Source organism: Pteronotus mesoamericanus, unplaced genomic scaffold (assembly GCF_021234165.1).
Source record: "Pteronotus mesoamericanus isolate MK-2021 breed Mesoamerican mustached bat unplaced genomic scaffold, CSHL_Meso_final contig_55, whole genome shotgun sequence".
NCBI classification, from domain to species: Eukaryota; Metazoa; Chordata; class Mammalia; order Chiroptera; family Mormoopidae; genus Pteronotus; species Pteronotus mesoamericanus.
The window spans coordinates 2,355,378-2,376,023 of record NW_026555198.1 but is presented as its reverse complement, the minus strand read 5'-3'; the positions used below and the strand labels follow the sequence as shown (position 1 = coordinate 2,376,023).

Sequence of the window (20,646 nt, the reverse complement as noted above, 5' to 3'; positions counted from 1 at the left end):
TGGGGAAATGGACTGTAGTATATGATTTAGGAAAGGCATATTCCTAAAACCTCCCCTAAATAATTCTTTAAGTGACTATCATTTTAAGAAAGTGAATATATCTACTACCTACTAGAGTAACACAGCATAAGTGTTTGGTTTTTCCATTACCTACTGACACTCATCTTAAGGAAATATTTATGCTGTTTGGGAGTGAGGAGTTAAGAGGAGAGTAGCATTTATTGAGTGACCAGCATGTGCCAGAAGCCATGCAGACATTTTCTAATATTTATTGATTCCTTACAGTAATCCTGAAGTAGGCATTTTCCCATTTTAAGAAATATGATATTGGGGCACAGAAAAATGATTTAACTTTCCTGTGGTCACACAGTTCTTAAGTGACAGAGCTGGTTTTAAATCCAGGTACATTTTAATATCAAGTCTATTATATTTTCCAAAAAGAAAAAAAAGAAGGCCTAATGCATGGGACAATATGAATGCCAGAGAGAGGTGTCACAGTTTGATAGGAGATGGATGACTGTTAAATACCACCCCATAAAAATCTTCTTCCTAGAAAATTAGGTTACTAAAGATTATAAAGTTGAAAGAAACTAAAGAAGAGCTAAATAAATGGAAATATATTTTCTGTTCATGGATTGGAAGACTTAATATTGTTAAGATGACAATAATCCAGGGGTTTAAGATGGCGGAGGAGTGAATGGGAGTCATGCTGACCTCCTCGCAAGACCAAACTGGAACTGCGACTAAATAGTGGAGAAATCACCTGGAAAACAATGGAACGATAGAGGGAGAGGAGCCTTGGAACTGTAGACAGACAGTGGATTCAACTCTCACACATCCCAGTAAGTAACAAGTGCAGTGGAGGCTCGAGAGGGTGGGCTGGGTGCCCATGGACACCACCACCAGAGGGACATTGAAACGGCCAGTTAGATCCCCCTGAGAAGAACAGGGTCTAAACCATAAACAAGGACCCCTAGACTACAGCAGTAGAAACCAGGAAAACGCACAGACAAAGCGCAACCCCGAAAAGCTTAGGGGTGATCTCTGCCAGAGACAGGTGGCTGGAGATGCAAAGAGACATTTAAAGGGCCAGCGCAAAAATTTGCAGTGGCAGCCGCCCTCCTTGATCTCTGGTAGAGGCCCCAGGAGAGTGGGCTGGTGCCTGAGGAAAGATTGGTGAAGAAAACTGTGTGAAGGGAACAGAGATGGTGGCCAGCAGAGCCCCGGTCATAACTCACCTCCCACTCTGCAGCTACCACCTCACCCAGGCATAAGAGAATCAAGTAACCTGCCTTTTGCGTGCTCTGCACACAGTGTGTGGACGTGTGGGCCTAGGAGCTGAGTGCAGACTGGCTGGAAAAATAGAGGCTCCCTGGCCAAAGGGGACACACAGCTGCATAGAGACCCTTGAGGAGAGACTGGAGATGGAGGGGTTGGGGAAAGAACTGGAGGATTATCTGAGATCCCCAGAGCAGAGTCCCTCCCCATTCTGTAGTCCCCATTTTCGCAGGCAGGCCACGCACCCAAAGAGGCAGAAGCGGTGCAGGAGCTAGAAGGCTTGCAATTACGGTCTGCAGAAATAGTGGATCCCTAGCCAAAGGGGTCACAGAGCTGCCCAGAGACCCTGGAGGAGAGACTGGAGACAGGATTAACTGGAGAGTCCCGTGGCTGACTTCTTCCCATTTCCATACTCTCCATTTTGCATGGGCAGGCCAAGCCCCCAAAGAGCTAAAAGCAGGGAAAGTGCAAAATAGAAGACCCTAAACTGACCAGTGCCGGGGCGCCCATCAGGCACAGGCGGCAGGCCAGTGTGCAAGGTTAGGCGAATAAACATGCGCCCCCCACCACTGGGGCAAGTGCGCTTGCCCCGGCGGGCAGGGGTATCCTGCGAGGGACAGGGAGTGCACTCAAGGAGCCGGGGTAAGAGTGCAGAGCAATCCATAGAAATAGTGGATTGCTGGCGGAAGGGGTCACAGAGCTGCCGAAAGCCGGAGTCAGACAGACAGTAGATTCCTGGAAGGCTCAAACAAACAACCCAAGGTCATACAGGGTCAACAGCTGACATCATCAGAGGCAGGACCAGAAAGAAAAGTGAATAAAAAAATAAATGAATAAAAAGATTCTCCTACTACAATAGAAGTTTAATCTACAAAGTCAGGAAATCTAGATGGACCCACTGAAGCAGACGGAAAAATAAATAAATAAATAAATAAATAAATAAATAAATAAATAAATAAGTTAATTAATAGGCTCTCACAAAAATGGGAAGAAAAATAATTTCCCCCCAAATGAGTGGAAAAGGGAAATCCCCATAGAGAGAGCTAAATGAAATAGAGGCAAGGGAACTATCAGATATTGAAATCAAAACAATGGCTCTAAGGAAGCTCAATGAGCTCAGCCAGCTTAAACATAACTATGAGAAACTGTAGAGAAACTATCAGGATCTTACAGCAAACTATATCAGCCTGGAAAAGGACATAGAAACTATCAAGAAGACACAAGAGGATATGAAGAATACCATTTCTGAATTGAAGAACACAGTAGAAAGAATCAAAATCAAGCTAGATGAAGCTGATGATTGAATCAGTGAGATGGAGGATAGGTAGAAAAAAGCTCCCAGAAAGAACAAGAAATGGAAAAAAGACTCAAAAAGAAGGAAGAGGCATTTAGGGAAATGCAGGACAACCTGAAATGCAATAATATCCCCATAATAGGGATACCAGAAGGAGAAGAAGAGGAGCAAGGAATAGAGAACCTCCTAGAAAAAGTAATGATGGAAAATTTCCCTAATTTGAAGAGAGAAAAGGTCTTATGGATCCAGGAGGCACAGAGGGCCCCACTCAAGAGGGACTCAAGGACGTTCACTCCAAGACACATCATCATCAAAATGGCAACTATCAAAGACAAAGAGAGAATCTTCAAGGCAGCAAGGGAGAAGGAGAAAGTAACATATAAGGGGGGCCCGATAGGGCTAGAAGCTGACTTCTCAACAAAAACACTACGAGCCAGAAGGGAATGGCAACAAATATTCCAAATAATGAAAAGTAAGGGCCTACAACCAAGGCTGCTCTACCCAGCAAGGCTCTCAATTAAAATAAAAGGGGAAATAAGGAGTTTCCCAGACAAAAGAAGGGTAAAAGAATACACCTCTTCCAAACCAGCACTCCAAGATTTGCTAAGGGGACTGGTTGAAGAAGATGAAAAAAAAAGAGTGAAAAAGAGAAAAACACAGATACAAAGAGAAAAAATGAAGACATTTGTATCAGTAATAACTCTCAACATAAATGGACTAAATGCCCCAATCAAAAGACACAGGGTAGCTGAATGGATAAGAAAACATGACCCACACATATGCTGCCTCCAAGAGACCCACCTCAGAGCAAGAGACCTACACAGACTGAAAGTAAAGTGATGGAAAAAAATATTCCAAGCAAATGAGCAAGAGAAGAAAGCAGGGGTTGCAATACTTATATCAGACAAAATACATTGCAAAGCAAAGGCCATAAAAAGAGACCCAGAGGGACACTTTATAATACTTAAAGGAAGAATCTATCAAGAAGACATAAACATTGTAAACTTATATGCTCCCAATATAGGAGCCCCCAAGTTTATACAGAAATTGTTGGATGACTTCAAAAAAGATATAGACAGCAACACACTGATAGTAGGGGATTTCAACACTCCACTGTCAAAAATGGACAGATCTTCCAAACAAAACATCAACAAATATATTGTGGAGCTGAATGATGCACTAAATCAAATAGACTTAAGTGACATATATAGAACATTACATCCCAAAGAAGCAAAATGCACATTCTTTCAAAATGCTCATGGCAGTTTTTCAAAGATAGACCACATGATAGGACACAAAGGAAGCCTCAGCAAATTCAGGAAAATTGAAATAATACCAAACTTTTTCTCAGACAACAAAGGCTTGAAACTGGAAATCAACCTCAAAGAGAAACTTCAAAAACTTGCAAACTCATGGAGACTGAACAGTAGACTATTAAACAATGAGTGTGTCAATAATGAGATCAGAGAAGAAATCCACAAATTTCGGGTAACAAATGAAAACAAACATACAACAGTCCAAAACGTATGGGACACAGCAAAGGCAGTCCTGAGAGGGAAGTTCATAGCAATACAGGCTTACCTAAGAAAGATAGAAACATTTCAAATAAAAGACCTACAACTACAACTTGAAGAACTGGAGAAACAACAACAAATAAATCCCAGAGCAAGTAGAAGGAAGGAAATAGGCAAGATTAGAGCAGAACTGAATGACATAGAGACAAAAAGAACAATTCAGAGGATCAACCAATCCAGAAGCTGGTTCTTTGAAAAGATTCATAAAGTTGACAAGCCTTTAAGCAGCTCATCAAGACAAAAAGGGAGAAGACCCAAATAAATAATATCAGAAATGAAAGAGAAGAAATAACAACTGATACCATAGAAATATGAAGGATTGTAAGAAACTACCATGAACAATTATATGCTAAGAAATTTGAAAACCTGGATGAAATGGACAAATTTCTAGAAAAGTATCATCTTCCAACACTGAAGGAGGAAGAAACAGAAAGCTTAAACAGACTGATGTGAGCTAGTGAAATTGAAGCAGTAATCAAGATACTTCCAGCACACAAAAGCCCAGGGCTGGATGGTTTCCCAGGAGAATTTTACAAAACATTTAAGGAAGAGCTAACCCCTGTCCTTCTCAGACTATTCCCAAAAATCCAAGAGGAGGGAAGACTCCCAGACTCTTTTGATGAGTCCAGCATCACCCTGATCCCAAAACCAGATAAACACCATATAAAGAAAGAAAACTAGAGGCCAATTTTGCTGATGAACATAGATACTAAAATCCTCAACAAAATATTGGCAAACCTTATCCAGGAATACATTGAAAAGATTATCCACCATGATCAAGTGGGATTCATCCCAGGGATGCAGGGATGGTTCAATATACGCAAGTCAATAAATGTAACACATCACATAAATAAAAGACAAAAACCACATGATCATCTCATAGATGCAGAAAAAGCATTTGATAAGGTACAGCACCCATTTATGATCAAAACACTCAGCAAAATGGGTGTAAATGGGGCATTCCTCCATGTAATGAAGGCTATATATGAAAAACCTACTGCCAACATCATACTCAACGGTCAAAAACTAGAAGCTTTCCCACTAAGATCGGGAACACGACAAAGATGTCCACTTTCACCTCTTCTTTTCAACATGGTATTGGAAGTCCTAGCCACAGCAGTCAGAAAAGAAAACAAAATAAGGGGGCATCCAAATAGGAAAGGAGGACCTAAAACTATCATTGTTTGCAGATGACATGATAGTGTACATAGAGAACACTGTAGACTCTACCAAAAAGCTACTCAAACTAATAAGTGAATTTGGAAAAACAGCAGGATACAAAGTCCATATTCAGAAATCAAAGGCATTTTTGTACACCAGCAATGAAATAGAAGAAGAAGAAATCAGAAAAAAATACCATTTGATATAGCAATAAGAAAATAAATTACCTAGGAATAAATTTAACCAAGGAGGTAAAACACCTGTATGCAGAAAACTATACAACATTGAAGGAAGAAATTAAGGAAGACACAAATAAGTGGAAACATATACTGTGCTCATGGATGGAAGAATTAATATCATCAAAATGTCCATACTACCCAAAACGATTTATAGTTTCAACACAATCCCTATTAAGATACCAATGACATGTTTCAGAGAAATGGAACATACATTTCAAAAATTTATATGGAACCATAAATGACCCTGAATAGTCACAGCAATATTGAGATAGAAAAACAAAGTAGGAGGCATCACAGTACCAGACATCAAACTATATTACATAGCCACTATACTCAAAAGAATCTGGTACTAGCACAAGAACAGACCCATAGACCAGTGGAACAGAATAGAAAGCCCAGAAAAGCCCAGGTCTATATGGGCAACTAATATTTGACAAAGAGGGAAGAGGCATAAAATGGAGTAATATTAGCCTCTTCAACAAATGGTGTTGGGAAAGCTGGACAGCTACTTGCAAAAAATTGAAATTGGATAATCAGCTGACACCACACACAAAAATAAACTCAAGAGGGATAAAAGAGTTAAATATAAGTCACAACATCATAGAAGTCCTAGAGGAGAACATTGGCAGGAAACTCTCAGATATCCCATGCAGCAATTTTTCACCGATATGTCTCCTAAAGCAAGGGACATAAAGGAAAGAATAAACAAATGGGACCTCATCACAATAAGAAGCTTCTGCACAGCAAAAGAAAACATCAGCAAAGTGTAAAATGGAGCCAACCCTATGGGAAAATATATTTGCTAATGATACATCAGATAGAGGTCGATCTCCACAGTATATAAAGAACTCACTTGACTGCACTCCAAGAAGATAAACAATCCAATCAAAAAATGGGCAAAGGACCTGGGCAGATGCTTTTCCAAGGAAGAGATACGGAGGGCCCAGAGACATTTGAAAGGATGCTCAGCATCGCTAGCCATCGGAGAAATGCAGATCAAAACCACCATGAGATACCACCTCACACCGGTCAGAATGGCCATCAAAAACTGATCAACAAACAACAGGTGCTGGCGAGGCTGTGGAGAAAAGGGAACACTAGTACACTGTTGGTGGGAATGCAGACTGGTGCAGCCATTGTGGAAAGCAGTGTGGAATTTCCTCAAAAACCTGAAAATGGAACTGTCTTTTGATCCCGTGATTCGCGTGCTGGGACTATACCAGAGACAAATGTATTTAAAAGTAAATAAATTAAAAAAAAAAAAAAAAGAATCCCAAAACGCCAATTCAAAAGAACCTATGCACTCTAATGTTCATAGCAGCACAATTTATAATAGCCAGGTGTTGGAAGCAACCTAAATGCCAATCCATAAATGATTGGATCAAGAAACTATGGTACATTTACACAATGGAATACTATGCAGCAGAAAGAAAAAAAGAACTACTATACTTCGCGACAGCATGGATGGAACTAGAGAGCATTATGCTGATCGAAATAAGCCAGGGGGCTAAAGACAAATACCATATGATCTCACCTATAAGTGCAACCTAACGAACAATACAAAGATGCAAGGAAAATATGACCAGCAACACTGAAATGAAAAGAAACCAATAGAGACTAAAGAGAAGCAGGGAGGCATGGGCGGGGGGAAAAAGAAGGGAAGGGGAAAGTCAAGGAACATATAGCAAGGACTCATGGACAAAACTAAAGGGGAAAGATGAGGGAGGGTGAACGGGGAGGGGGTAAGAGAAAGTCGTGCGGGGAAGTCAGAGACAAATGTATTTGAAAAAATAATAAAAAAAAAGATGACAATAATCCACACATTGATGTACAGATTCAACACAATCCCTATCCAAATCCCAGCTGCTTTTTATTTTTTCAGAGCTTTAACAAATTAACATTAAAATTCATATGGAAATTTAAGGGACTCAGAATAGGCAAAACAATCTAAGGAAACTTACTACAAAGCTCCAAATAAGATAGTGTAGTACTGGCCTAAAGGTAGACACATAAATCAATGGAATATAATTTAGAATCTATAAATAAACTCATACATATGAATAATTGATTGTTGACAATGGTCCTAAGATCATTTAATGGTAAAAGATGGTCTTTTAAATGGTGCCGGGACAACTCTATACCTGCATATGACAGAATCTAGTTCGACACACACCTTACACCAGATTAAAAAATGAACTCAAAATGGATCAACAGCCTAAACATAACAGCTAAAACTATACAATTCTTAGAAGAAACATAGAGATAAGTCATATGGCATTGGATTAGGCAACCGTTTCTTAGCTAAGACACCGAAAACATAAACAAAATTGTTTTTAATTGATAAATTGTACTTTGTCAAAAATTTAAAAATTGTGTGTCAAGGAATATCATCAAGAAGGTGAAAAAATAACCCACTGACTGGAATAATATATTTGCAAATCATACATGTGATAAGAGGCTTATTTTTAGAATCTATAAAGAACTCATAACGGCACAATAACAAATAACCCAATTAGAAATTAATCAGAGTTTAATAGAAATTTCTCTAAAGAAGATACACAAATGGCCAATGAGCACATGAAAAGATGCTCAATATCACCATTCTTCAGGGAAATACAAGTAAAACCCAGGAGATACCACTTCACACCCATTAGTATACCTATAATAAAAAAGACATAATAGTAAGTGGTGAGGATGTGGAGAAATTTAGAACCTCATGTACTGCTCGTGGGAATGTAAAATGGTGCAATGGTGCAGCTGCTTCAGAAAAAATAGCCTGACAGTTTCCTCAAAAGGTAAAACATGGGTATTGTATGACCCAGGAATTCCACTTCCAGGTATATATCTAAGTGAAATGAAAAAAATATGGCCAAAAATCTTGTACTTATATGTTCATAGCAGCATTATTAATAAGAGCCTAAAAGTAGAAACAGCGCTGGCCGGTGTGGTTCATTTGCTTGGAGCATTGTCTTGTAACCCAAGGGTTTCAGGTTCCATCGCCAGTCAGGGCACATACCTAGATTGTGGGATTGGTTCCCGGTCCGGGCATGTATAAGCACTGGTCCTGACATGTACAGGTGGCAACCAGTCAACACTTCTCTTTCGCATTGATGTATCTCTCCCTTTCTCTCTCTCTAAAAGCAATGAAAAAAAATGTCCTTGGGTGAGGATAAAAACAAATAAAATAAAAGTAGAAATAACCCAAATGTCCCTCACATGATGAATGATAAGTAAAACTTGGTATATCTATATAATTAAATATTAGGTGATAAAGTGGAGTAGTGTATTGATATATGCTTCAATATAGATGAATCTTGAAAACATTATGCTAATGAAATGAGCCAGACACAAAAGGCTGCACATTGTATGATTTCACTTTCATGAAATGTCCAGAGTAGGCAAAGTTGTAGAGACAGGACGTAGAATAATAGTATTCATGGGGCAAAGGTGGTGAAGGGAGAATGGGGATTGACAGATTAATGATTACAAACTGTCTCTTTGGGCTGATAAAAGGGTTCTAAGATTGAATAATGATGATAGTTGTACAACACTGTGAATATACTAAAATCCATTGAATTTTCTATATTTGTAAGTTTTGTGGCAAGAATTACACTTCAATAAAGCATCTTAAAAATGTTATTTTTGTTACTCTTGCTTCTATAAGGAGGTAACAATTTTCTAGTCAGTTTCTTTTCACCATTCAGTTTTTGCCTCTCCCTACCCCAAACTCATTTGTACATTTAATAGTTCCATAGTTGCTTCTGATTCTTAATACAGCCTAAAATGAAAGAGGTCAGTTTCTCCAGTTATGTTGGTACTGATGGAAAACTTGGGTCACTGATTGACAGGCAACTCTGTGCCTATCTAAATGAGTTTAGTCATTCCCATTTACCTTACACATAGGCACATAGTTTTGAAAGACAGGATAAGGTCCTAGCCACCACATTTTTATCTAAAATAAGATAAACATAATTCTTTAAATCAAGTGACATAGCTGGATTTTCTACTCACTGAAAGTTACTTGAGTCTATTACTTCTATGGTAATCAAAAATAACATTTCATCATTTTGGCAAATATATTTTTTATAGTAAGTGTGTTGCTTTTCTCCTGAAATGCAATGACAATGCTCAATACTTCCTCTAATATTTGGAAAAGTCCCATGTCTGTAGTGAAATATAATTAATTATACTAGTAACTAACAAAAGAATCTAAAAATTCACATATCTAAAACTCAAAAATATTTATGACCTTCATTTCTCTCTGTCTCTTACTTTATGTAATAGGATTAGAATGGATAAAAAGAGGATTTAACACTTAAGATAATACTTTAAACTTTTATTATCTTGGTATTTATTACTCTCCCTTATATTACAGATAAAGAAACTGAGGTACATAAAGGCAAAGTGATTTCATTTTTAATTTTATCTTTCAAGTACAGTTTATATTCAATATTATTTTGTGTTGGTTTCTGGTGTACAGTATAACAGTTAGACAATCATTTCTTTTGCAATGTATTCTACCTGTACTCACCTGGCACCGTACATAGTCTTTACAATATAATTCACTATATTTTCTATGCTGCATTTTACATCCCAGTGACTATTTTCTATCAGTTTGTACTTCTTAATTACTTCACCTTTTTAACCCAATTCCCAAAACTCCCTCCCATCTGGCAACCATCAGTTAGTTCTCTGTATCTATGAGTTTGTTTCTATTGACAAAGGGATCTCTTGAAATTCATATATGATAGATATGGATTCTGATTCTGGGTCTCCCTAATTCCAATGCTTGTCTTTTTATCCACTGCAGTGAATTTCATAATCAGAAAGCTAACCACACATTTTTATCAATAAGTTATAGATAGACCTATATAACAGAAAGACTGAAACATTTATTTTGCCACTGTATTTGAAAGCAAAGGAAAAAAAGGAAACCCTTTTATAACTCTGGTAAGAATGCCATGAATTTCAGATAAAATCTAAATGTTATCACCATGGTAATCTTCAAAGGCTCAGCTGGCTGACTCTCATTATTATAAAGGCCAGAGTTCACTTGCCCATACAAGGTGTACATATTGGAGGGTTGCTGATTATCTCTGATCCTGTTTAAATAAGGTCTCTGCTGTATTTTTATACAATTATAATTTACTTTGAGCTTATGCTTGCTCTTTTTATCTTCATTGTATTGTTTCCTTGACTACAGATGAATTATAAAATTTTAATTATTTTGTTTTATCATCATTCTCTTTGTTTTCTTTTTCATTTTTAAGTGTTTTATTGATTATGCTGTTATAGTACTCCCAAGATTTCCCCCTTTGCCCCCCTCTACTCAGTACCCCCATTCTCTCCAGAAATGCTCCTCTTAATTCATGTCCATGGGTCATGTGTGTTAAGTTCTTTGACTTCTCCCTTTCCTATAGTATTCTTAACACCCCCCCTGCCTATTTTATTCCTGACAATTATGCTTCTTTGCTTTTTTTTGAAAAATCATGTTTATTCTATTACAGTTGTCTCAATTTTTCCCCTTTTGCCTTCCTCCACCCATCCCACCCTGCCCCCTCTCCCACAGTCAATTCCCACGCTTTTGTCCATGTCCATGGGTCATTCATACATGTTCTTTGTCTAGTCCCTTCCCCTTCTTTCCACCATTGTCCACTTTCCCCCTCCCCTCTGCTCACTTTCAGTCTGCTCCATGTTTTCATGCCTGTGGTTTATTTTGTTCGTTAGTTTATTTTGTTGAATAGATTCTACTTACAGGTGAGATCATATGGTATTTGTCTTTCACCGACTGGCTTATTTCACTTAGCATAATATTCTCCAGTTCCATCCATGCTGTTGCATAAGGTAGGAGTTCCTTCTTTCTTTCTTCCTTTTTTTAAAATGCAGATGATTTATTTATTTATTTTAAATGTCAAGATACATTAAAAATATTAGAAAATTTAAATCCATTATAAAGTCTCAGCAATTAAAACAACATGACACCAACACAGAAATAATCAAGTAGATCAATGAAATTAAGTGAGCATTCTAGAAACAAACGTATATATCTGTCTAACAATGTAATATAGGATTAAACTGATATTTCAAATCAATGGGGAGAAATAAGGCTTATTCAACAAATAAAGTGCATGGACCACTATTACTTGAAATAAAACATATATAAAGCCCCATTTCACACATTATACAAAAAATATACAGGTGAGTTAAAAATCAGTAGGTAAAATCTAAGGAGTTTTAGGAGAAAATACAAAATAATATTTTTCTTACCCTGAAGTAAAATATTCAAACTCAGAAGCTATAAAGTCAAATGTTGACAATATGACGATATTAAACATTTAAGACTATATAGTAATATACATATAAAAAAGTTAAAGGACAAGGAATAGAATAGGAAAGTATTTACAACATATCTGAAAAAGGGTTAATAGTTTCTTTTTTTTAGGGAAAAAATTCTACAAGCATTTATTCAAAAAAATGGATAAGGAATACCAAAAAGTCATTTAAAGCTTTTTAAAAATAATAGAAACAGGCAAGAAATATACAAAAAAAGGTTTAATTTGAACAAACAATAAGGTAACAATTAAAATAACATCATTTTCACAATCAGATTAATTATTAAAATTCTTGGTAATATCAATATTGGCAACTCTGAAAGGAACTGGGTATTCATAGACTCTTTTTCATCATCTTCTTACAGCAGTCCCTTTAGCATATATTGCAATGCTAGTTTGATGGAGGTGTATTCTTTTAGCTTTATTTGGTATGGGAAACTCCTTATTTTGCCTTTCATTTTAATGGAGAGCTTTGCTGGGTAGAGCAGTCTTGGTTGTAGGCCTTTGCTTTTCATGACTTGGACTATTTCTTGCCATTCCATTCTGGCTTGTGGTGTTTCTGTTGAGAAGTCAGCCACTCGCTGTATTGTGGCTCCCTTTTATGTTACTACCTATTTCTCCCTTGCTTCCTTTAGGATTATCTGTTTGTTTTTGATATTTGCCATTTTAATGATGATGAATCTTGGAGTGGGCCTCATTGAGTTCCTCTTGAATGGGATCCTCTGTGCTTCCTGGACTTGTGTGACTTTTTCTCTCCTCCAATTAGCGCAGTTTTCCCTCATTACTTTTTCAAACAGGTTCTCTATCCCTGTTTCCTCTTCTTCTCCTTCTGGTATCCCTATTATGGGGAAATTATTACGTTTCAAGTTGTCCTGCATGTCCCTAAATGCCTTGTCATTCTTTTTGAGTCTTTTTTCATTTTCTTACTCTTTCTGGGAGCTTATCCTCTAGCAAGTTGGTTCGATGCTCTGCTTCATCTAGCCTGCCTTTGATTCCCTCTTCTTTGTTCTTAAATTCAGAAATTGTATTCTTCATATCCTCTTGTCTCTTATTGATAGTTTCTATGTCTTTTTTCATGCTGATATAATTTGCAGTAAGTACCTTGTAATTTCCCTCTAATTTTTTGTAATTCTCCTTGAGCTCACTGAGCTCATTGAGCTTCCTTAGAACCATTGTTTGGAACTCAATATCAGATAGTATACTTGCCTCTATTTCATTAGTTCTCTATGTGGAGATTCCTCCTTTCCCTTCAACTGGGAGGTATTTCTTTGTCTTCCCATTATTTGTAAGACTCTTTTGTTTTGCTTCTGCTTCTTAAACTGACCGGTCTTGCTATCCTGACTTTGTGGTGTGAACTTCTATAATAGGAGACAACTGTTTTTTCTTTCTGCATCTGCCTCTGATGATGTCAGATGTTGAACCTGTCTGACCTTAGGCAGTCTGTTTGAGACTTGCAGGAATCTACTGTCTGTGGCTATCTTCCTCAGTTGTTAATCTAGTCACTCTGCACTCAGCAGTCAGACTTAGGCACCACAAGGCTGGGCAGAGTCCCTCCTGAGGTCAGGGTTATTGGTTCCTCTCACACTGCTGCTGCTCTGGGGAGTGGTCTGCCTCAGCCAGATGGCTGTTGCCATATGGCAGAGGAGTCAGCACTAGGATCCCACCAGCTACTCTCTTTATTCTCTCTCCAAAGCCTCTGTCTCCTGTCTCTCCTCAAGTGTCTCTAGCCCACTCTGCCCCCACCTGTGCCTGAGACCAGGGTAAGTGGCTGCAAATAAATATTTATTCATTGGGCCTTTAAAAGACTCTGTGTCTCCAGCAGCCTGTCTCTGGCAGAAAGTAACCATACCACTTTTCACAGCTGGTGGTTATCTGTGTACTTTTTGGGCTCTGGTGCAGTAGGCTGGAGATCCCCGCTTATGGTTTAGACCCCACTCTTCTCTGGGGGATCCAACTGGCCATTTCAATATCCCTTAATACCCTGCCCACCTTCTCGAGTTTCTACTGCAATCCTTACCAGTTAGGTTGTGCTAATGCTGATTCTTCTGTCTGTCCTACGTTATAAGGCTCCTCTCTCACTATTGCTCAGTTGTTTGTTTCAGGTGATTTCTCCACAATTTAGTGGTAATTCCAGCTTGGTCCTGGGAGGAAGTCAGTGTGACTTCCATTCACTCCCCTGCCATCTTGATTTCCTCCAATTATGCTTCTTAATCTCTGTACTGTTTACCCCATTCTCCCCTTTGTTCCTCCCAGCTGATAATCCTCCAAATGATCTCCATATCTATGATTCTGTGTCTGTTTTGGTTGTTTGGTTAGTTTGTTTTTGTTTTTGATTTTTAGATTCAGTTGTTGACAGTTGTGAGTTTGTTGTCATTTTTATGTTCATAGTTTTGATATTCTTTTTCTTTGGTAAACCTCTTTAACATTTCATGGAATAAGGGCTTGGTGATGATGAACTCCTTTAGCTTTACCTTGTCTGGGAAGCACTTTATCTGCCCTTCAATTCTAAATGATAGCTTTGCTGGATACAGTAATCTAGTTTGTAGGTACTTGCTTTTCATCATTTTGAATACTTCTTGCCAGTTCTTTCTTGCCTGCAAAATTTCTTTTGAGAAATCAGCTGACAGTCTCTTGGGAACTATTTTGTAGGTAACTCTCTGCTTTTCTTTTGCATCTTTCATGATTTCCTTTTTATCTTTAACCTTTGGCATTTTAATTATGCTGTGTGTTGAAGTGGTCCTCTTTGGGTCCAAGTTATCTGGGGCTCTCTATGCTTCCTAGCCTTCTGTGTCTATTTCCTTCACCAAATTAGGGAAGTTTTCTTTCATTATTTTTTCAAATAAATTTTCAATTTCTTCCTCTTCCTCTTCTCCTTCTGGCTACTCTATGATTTGGTTGTTGTTATATTTAAAGTTGTCCCAGATGTTCCTAAGCCTCTCATTTTTCTGAATTCTTGTTTCTTCTTTCTGTCCTGGTTTATTGTTTATTTCTTCTTTTTGTTAAAAATCAATGATTGGAATCCTGGCTTCCTTCCCATCACTGTTGGTTCCCTGTATATTTTATTTTATTTCACTTTGTGTAACCTTCATCTCTTCCTTTATTTTTTTTCCATACTCAATGAGTTCTCTGAGCATCCTTATCACCAGTGTTTTGAATTCTTCATCTGATAGGTTGGATATCTCCATTTTGTTTAGTTCTTTTTCTGGTGTTTTGTTCTGTTCTTTCATTTGAGCCATATTTCTTTGTCTCCTCAATTTGGCATCCTCCCTGTATTTGTTTCTGTTTATTAGGTAGAGCTACTTTTACTGTCTTAGTAGGGTGGAATATGTAGAAAAGACACCTGTAAATTGTGTAGTGTGGAGCCTTAGGTAATTGTCAGGGTGGGGCAACCTGCTTCACTGCTCCACTGTTCTCCTCGTGGGGGGTTGGCTGGAGATGCAACAACATTTGGCCTCCAGAGGTCTGCCTAGAGCTTGCCCTTTTTACAGTCACATTACCCACTTCCAGTATGCAATTGGTACCCCTCCAGCTGCTTCCCTGGGATTGCATACAGACTAAGTCTTGCAGGCCCTTTAAGCAGTGAAAATCTAGCAATTTCTTCAACTGCCCCAAACTCCACTGGTTTTTATAGCCAGAGGTAATGGGGGTTTATTTTCCTAGTGCTGGAACCCTGGGGTGTGCAGTCTTGCCTGGGCATCGGACTACTTGTTTCTAGGGTATCCCTCCTGACTTTTATCCACCGCATATGAATGTGGGATGGTCCGTTCCACCACTTATCTGTGTTCCACCGACTCTGCCCCATCTCCATGACTCCACCCCTCTACCCATTTGGATGAATGTGGCTTCTTTAAATCCTTGGTTGTCAGACTTCCATAAAGCTTGATATTCTAATGGTTCTGTGTCTTATTTGTTATTGAGATATGGTTGTAATTCTTTGTATGGTTGAGTAAGAAGGTGAAGTGTGTTTACCTACCCCTCTATCTTGAATGGAAGTCCTGAATTATAAAATTTTAATTTATGTTTGTATTCTTCAAGAGTGTTTGTTTCAACTAAGAAAAGGATTAAAAAGTGTAAGGAATTAGAGCAGTATCATATTTATGGGTAATTTTTAATCTACTCAGTGAAGATGAAATGTGCATGCTAACATTTTAATGAAAGAAAAAGAGGAAATTTAATGCCTTCAGTGAATATTTGTGCTGTATCCAATAGTTTTAAAACAACATGGTATCTAAGAAAAACGTTTCCAGAGACATACTATGTATTGGATCAATATTATGTATCATTAATAAAAATGAAATAATTTAAAGAAAAAAAAAACCAAAAGTTAAAACCCAAACCATATGCCCTTCATTTTTTCCAACTGGTATGTTGTCAGAGCCAGTGGTCTGCTCTATGCCTTCTAGTGGTCAGGTATTATACTTAAAGAACTTGCATTACACAGGAGCAGAGCCAGAGTAAACTTTTCCTACACAGAACTCTTGTTGATTATACTGTTTGCTTTCAGTGAGAATTTACTAATAACAGCCAACACTACAATTAATATTACCGACTTACATATGATTTTGTGCAGTGCAGGATTGGGGTTTATTCAATTATTTAACATTTATTATGTTCCTGGTACTTATGAATGTATTGAGGACACAATTAAAGATAATGTATAGTTTATACCATCATGGAATTTTCATTTTGGTGAATAACATAACTTACATTTATTTTCCACCAATTTCAGGCAAAATTTATGTTAGTCATTTTATTTTATATTTTAACTATTTTAAATTACAGTTTACATTTAATATTTTGTATTAGTTTCAGGTGTATATTCTGTTATTCATTTTAAATACATAATTTATTTTGTTTTCACTTTTAAAATCATTTTTATTGTTATTCTATTACAGTTATCCCAATTCCCCAACCCTTTGCCCCCCTCCACCCACCCCGCCTCCCTCTCCTACAGTCAATTCCCACAGTTGTCCATGTCCATGGGTCATTCATACATGCTCTTTGTCTAGTCCTTTACCCTTCTTTCCACCATTATCCCCCCTCCCCTCCCCTCTGTTCACTTTCAGTCTGTTCGATGTTTCTATGCCTGTGGTTCATTCTTACTATGGTAAAAGGAAGATAATCCCTGCCCACTAAAAAATAAACCAAATAAACTGAGGTACAGGGAAATTAAATTAACAAATGGGAGTGATGTGATGTGAACCAAAGTAGTTTGGCTGCAAAGATTATAAATTTTTACACAGAATCGATCTTAAAACAAAAGACTATAAAGAACGCTTTATCTAAAAAGTCTACTTCAGTCTTTCGATTAAGCAGTCACTAACAGCATTTCTGTCCACAAGCATACACACTAGCCTTGTTGCTTGCATTGAAATTTAGCAACCAAAATAGAAAAGGAATTTATTTTCTTTCTTCTTCTTTTTCCACATGCCCCAAAGACAAAGAAACAGTCATTTTTTTCTTCACTGATGCTAAATATTTGCTACTGATCTAGTGTGACTTTTATGTTTAATGTATTGAAAACCTGAATGCTCTAACATAAAAATTCAGAGAAACAAGAGAAATAGATAGTAGCTGAGAATATAGTCTTATCATCTTCCCAGACATTTGGATATTGTGCATTCATTTCTTCTTCATTTTTAAAAACCCACTTTTTTGTTCTTCTAAAGCTCAATTTTTATGTCTCCTCTAAAATGGAGTTTTTATAAATGAATTTCAATCATACTAAATATAGCACCATGAAAGGTCCATCATTTGCACTTCATCAATTAGCAGTTATTTTTAAGATTGGTTACTTATTTGTTATTCAATATGCCTCCCATTTCCCTTCACATTAATGAGCTGAGACATTACCATGTGGGTTTTTCATTTATTGGTTGACTTGGAACAGTGTGCAGGATAGAGGGAAAAAAAGAAAAGTCAGAGCAGGAGTTTTAACAAGCTCTTCTCTCTCTTCATAAACCTGTAAACTGCTGATTTCAGAATAAAAGCACAGAAAAACTCATCAGGAAACCCAGTTAGCAGTTAAATAAGATCATTGCTTATTTTTCATAAGAATGTTTTGAAACTTCCTATTCTAGCATATGAAAGAACCCTTTTGGCTTTTCTCTCTTTTATCCGGTCTAGCAGTTTTATACTCTATAGCAACCAAACTTCAATTTCTTTCCACCAGGTATACCTCTTCTTCCTGGCCTATTTTCTCTACTTTTATAGATCAGCATTTAACCCATCAAATAGAACTATTCCAACCCTTAGCCTTCAATAAAGAGGGACTAGGTGTTTTATGTGCTTTCTCTCAATCCTTTTTATTTCACCGTACATTTTGGGAAGCCAACTATAGTGTCCTCAATTGTGGATTAATCATAAAAAGTACTGTATATTGAATGAATAGCTTTATTGTTTTTTTCTACACAAGGAAAAGAGCAATAAAATTGTATTTCATTTTGCCTACTAAAGTGATTGCATATTATAGGGCTTGATCAAAAATCTTTTTAAAACTTAATTTATATTTGTGTCTAAAATGTTATTTCTGAAAAAAAATGTGTATTGTGTTATTCAATGCGGCAAGAATTAAGGGGATTGTCTTTTAAATTCTAAAGACCCAGGAAGGCTTTTGAAAGACATACAGTTTGAATATGGGCTGACAGAAAAATATGATGTCAAGCAATAATTAGATTAATGGACCATTTATAACATAAGTTAGAAAGGTATCAATACTTCCCTATTTGTCAGTTTCCAGATATTATACTAAGTATTCTAGCAACTTGGGAATTGTATTAATAAACTACTTACTTGTATGCCTTTCTCACTAGGCAGTGATCTTCTTGAAAGGTTGCATTTAATCTTTGTATCCACAGTAACAGTATAGTATGTGTGTGAGTGCATTACATAGTAAAGGTTCAATAAAATTAACTGTATGAAAAATGAGAAAGCACATTAATGTGAATAGAAATCATAGACATAATGAAAACAAGTAGCCAATATTAAAAATAACTGCTAAGTGATGAAGTATTAAACAGCAACACAACGCTGACTGGTGTGGCTCAGTTGGCTGGAAATTGTCCTGCAAAGCTAAAGGTTGCCGGTTTGATTCCCTGTCAGGGCACATGCCTGGATTACAGGTTTGGTCCCTGGTTGGGGAGTGTATGAGGGGCAGCCAACTGATATTTCTCTCTCACATTGATATTTATTTCCCTCTCTTTTTCCCTCCCTTATCCTCTCTCTAAAAATAAGTAAGTAAAATCTTTAAAAAAACCCAGCAGCACAAATGATGGACTTTCATGGTACTGTATTAAGTATAACTAACACTGTTTCCTTACCATCAACTCACTAATTCTGGCCTTGTAAATGCAATTTTATAAAGTTATAATAAGTATATTAAAAATAGACCATGGAAAGATTCAGAATCATACCTCATATGTCTGGCCAGAAACATGTAACCAACCATGAGTAGGAAAAGAATTGCCTAAAAAATAGTAAGGTTTCCAACCATGATGGAGAAACTGGTACCAGATAAACCTCCCTACCATAAGCAACCAAAAAAACTGGATAAACTATATAAAGCAACAATTTTTAGACTTTGGAAAATAGGTGGCTTTCTGCCTAGAGATAATTTCTCAAACATGGTGAAGAGGACTGGAATCCAAATAGAGCACAGTGGTCCCAATAACCTGAGAAGGGAAAAAAAATGAGCATTCAAGGAAGCTGGAATGGCTGGAATCTGCATGGAAGAGCATTGAAGAGAGAAGAGTCACACAGAGGGAGGACACCCAGTATTCTGAGTCATGAATATCCCACTAGTTCTTGACAGACCTGTGAAAGTTCTGGGTGAGAGTGTCTGATGGTTACTAGGGAGCAGCTGCTATGGGCCTGGGAAGAGAACAGAAATATTAGAGATCAAATGGCATTGGGAAACAGGAAGTCTGACCGAACCAGAATAGAAAGTCATCAGTAATACATAAATGATATCTTGAGCTGAGATACCAGAATAACAGTGCCCTAAGATTAAAAACTACACCTGAAACTAATACAAAATAATAATGAATATAAACTGTAATTGAAAAAATTAAAAACCAAGAATTATTTTTCATTAAAAAAATAGAACTAGGCTTTCCAACTTGGGTCCAGCATAATGGCTCCTGCAAAGAAGGGTGGGGAGAAGAAGAAGGGCTGTTCTGCGATTAACGAGGTAGTGACCAGAGAGTACACCATCAACATCCATAAGCGCATCCATGGAGTGGGCTTCAAGAAGCGTGTCCCTCTGGCACTCAGAGAGATCTGGAACTTGACCATGAAGGAGAAGGGAACTCCAGATGTGGACATTGACACCAGGCTCAACAAAGCCATCTGGGCCAAAGGAATAAGGAATGTCCCATACCATATCTGGGTGAGATTGTCCAGAAAACAAAATGAAGATGAAGATTCACTAAACAAGTTCTATATGTTCGTCAGCTACATACCTGTCACCTCTTTCAAAAATCTACAAACAGTTAATGTGGATGAGACCTAACTACTGATTGTCAAATAAAGTTATAAAACTGCCTTTGAGGTTTGGTTTCCTGTTTCTAGTGGCAATGTAATGTGTTTGTATATTTTAAAGTACTTCCCAATTAAAGAATCATTTAAAAAGCTTAAAAACAAAACAAAAAAATAGAACTAGGACTTTAGCCAATATGGAGGTGTAGATGGATACACTTTGCCTCCTCACAAAACCAAAAGTGGGACAACAACAAATTCAAAACCAAAAAAAAAAACCCAGAGCTGCCAAA

The 20,646-nt window shown here is 37.3% G+C and overlaps 1 protein-coding gene across 1 annotated transcript; it reads left to right on the top strand.

Moving 5' to 3' along the window:
• The first annotated feature begins 20,009 nt into the window (after positions 1-20,009).
• Positions 20,010-20,387, top strand: LOC129075519 (60S ribosomal protein L31-like). The gene has a single exon (XM_054579596.1). The coding sequence runs from the start codon at positions 20,010-20,012 to the stop codon at positions 20,385-20,387; it is 378 nt and encodes a 125-aa protein (XP_054435571.1).
• The last annotated feature ends 259 nt before the right edge of the window (positions 20,388-20,646 follow it).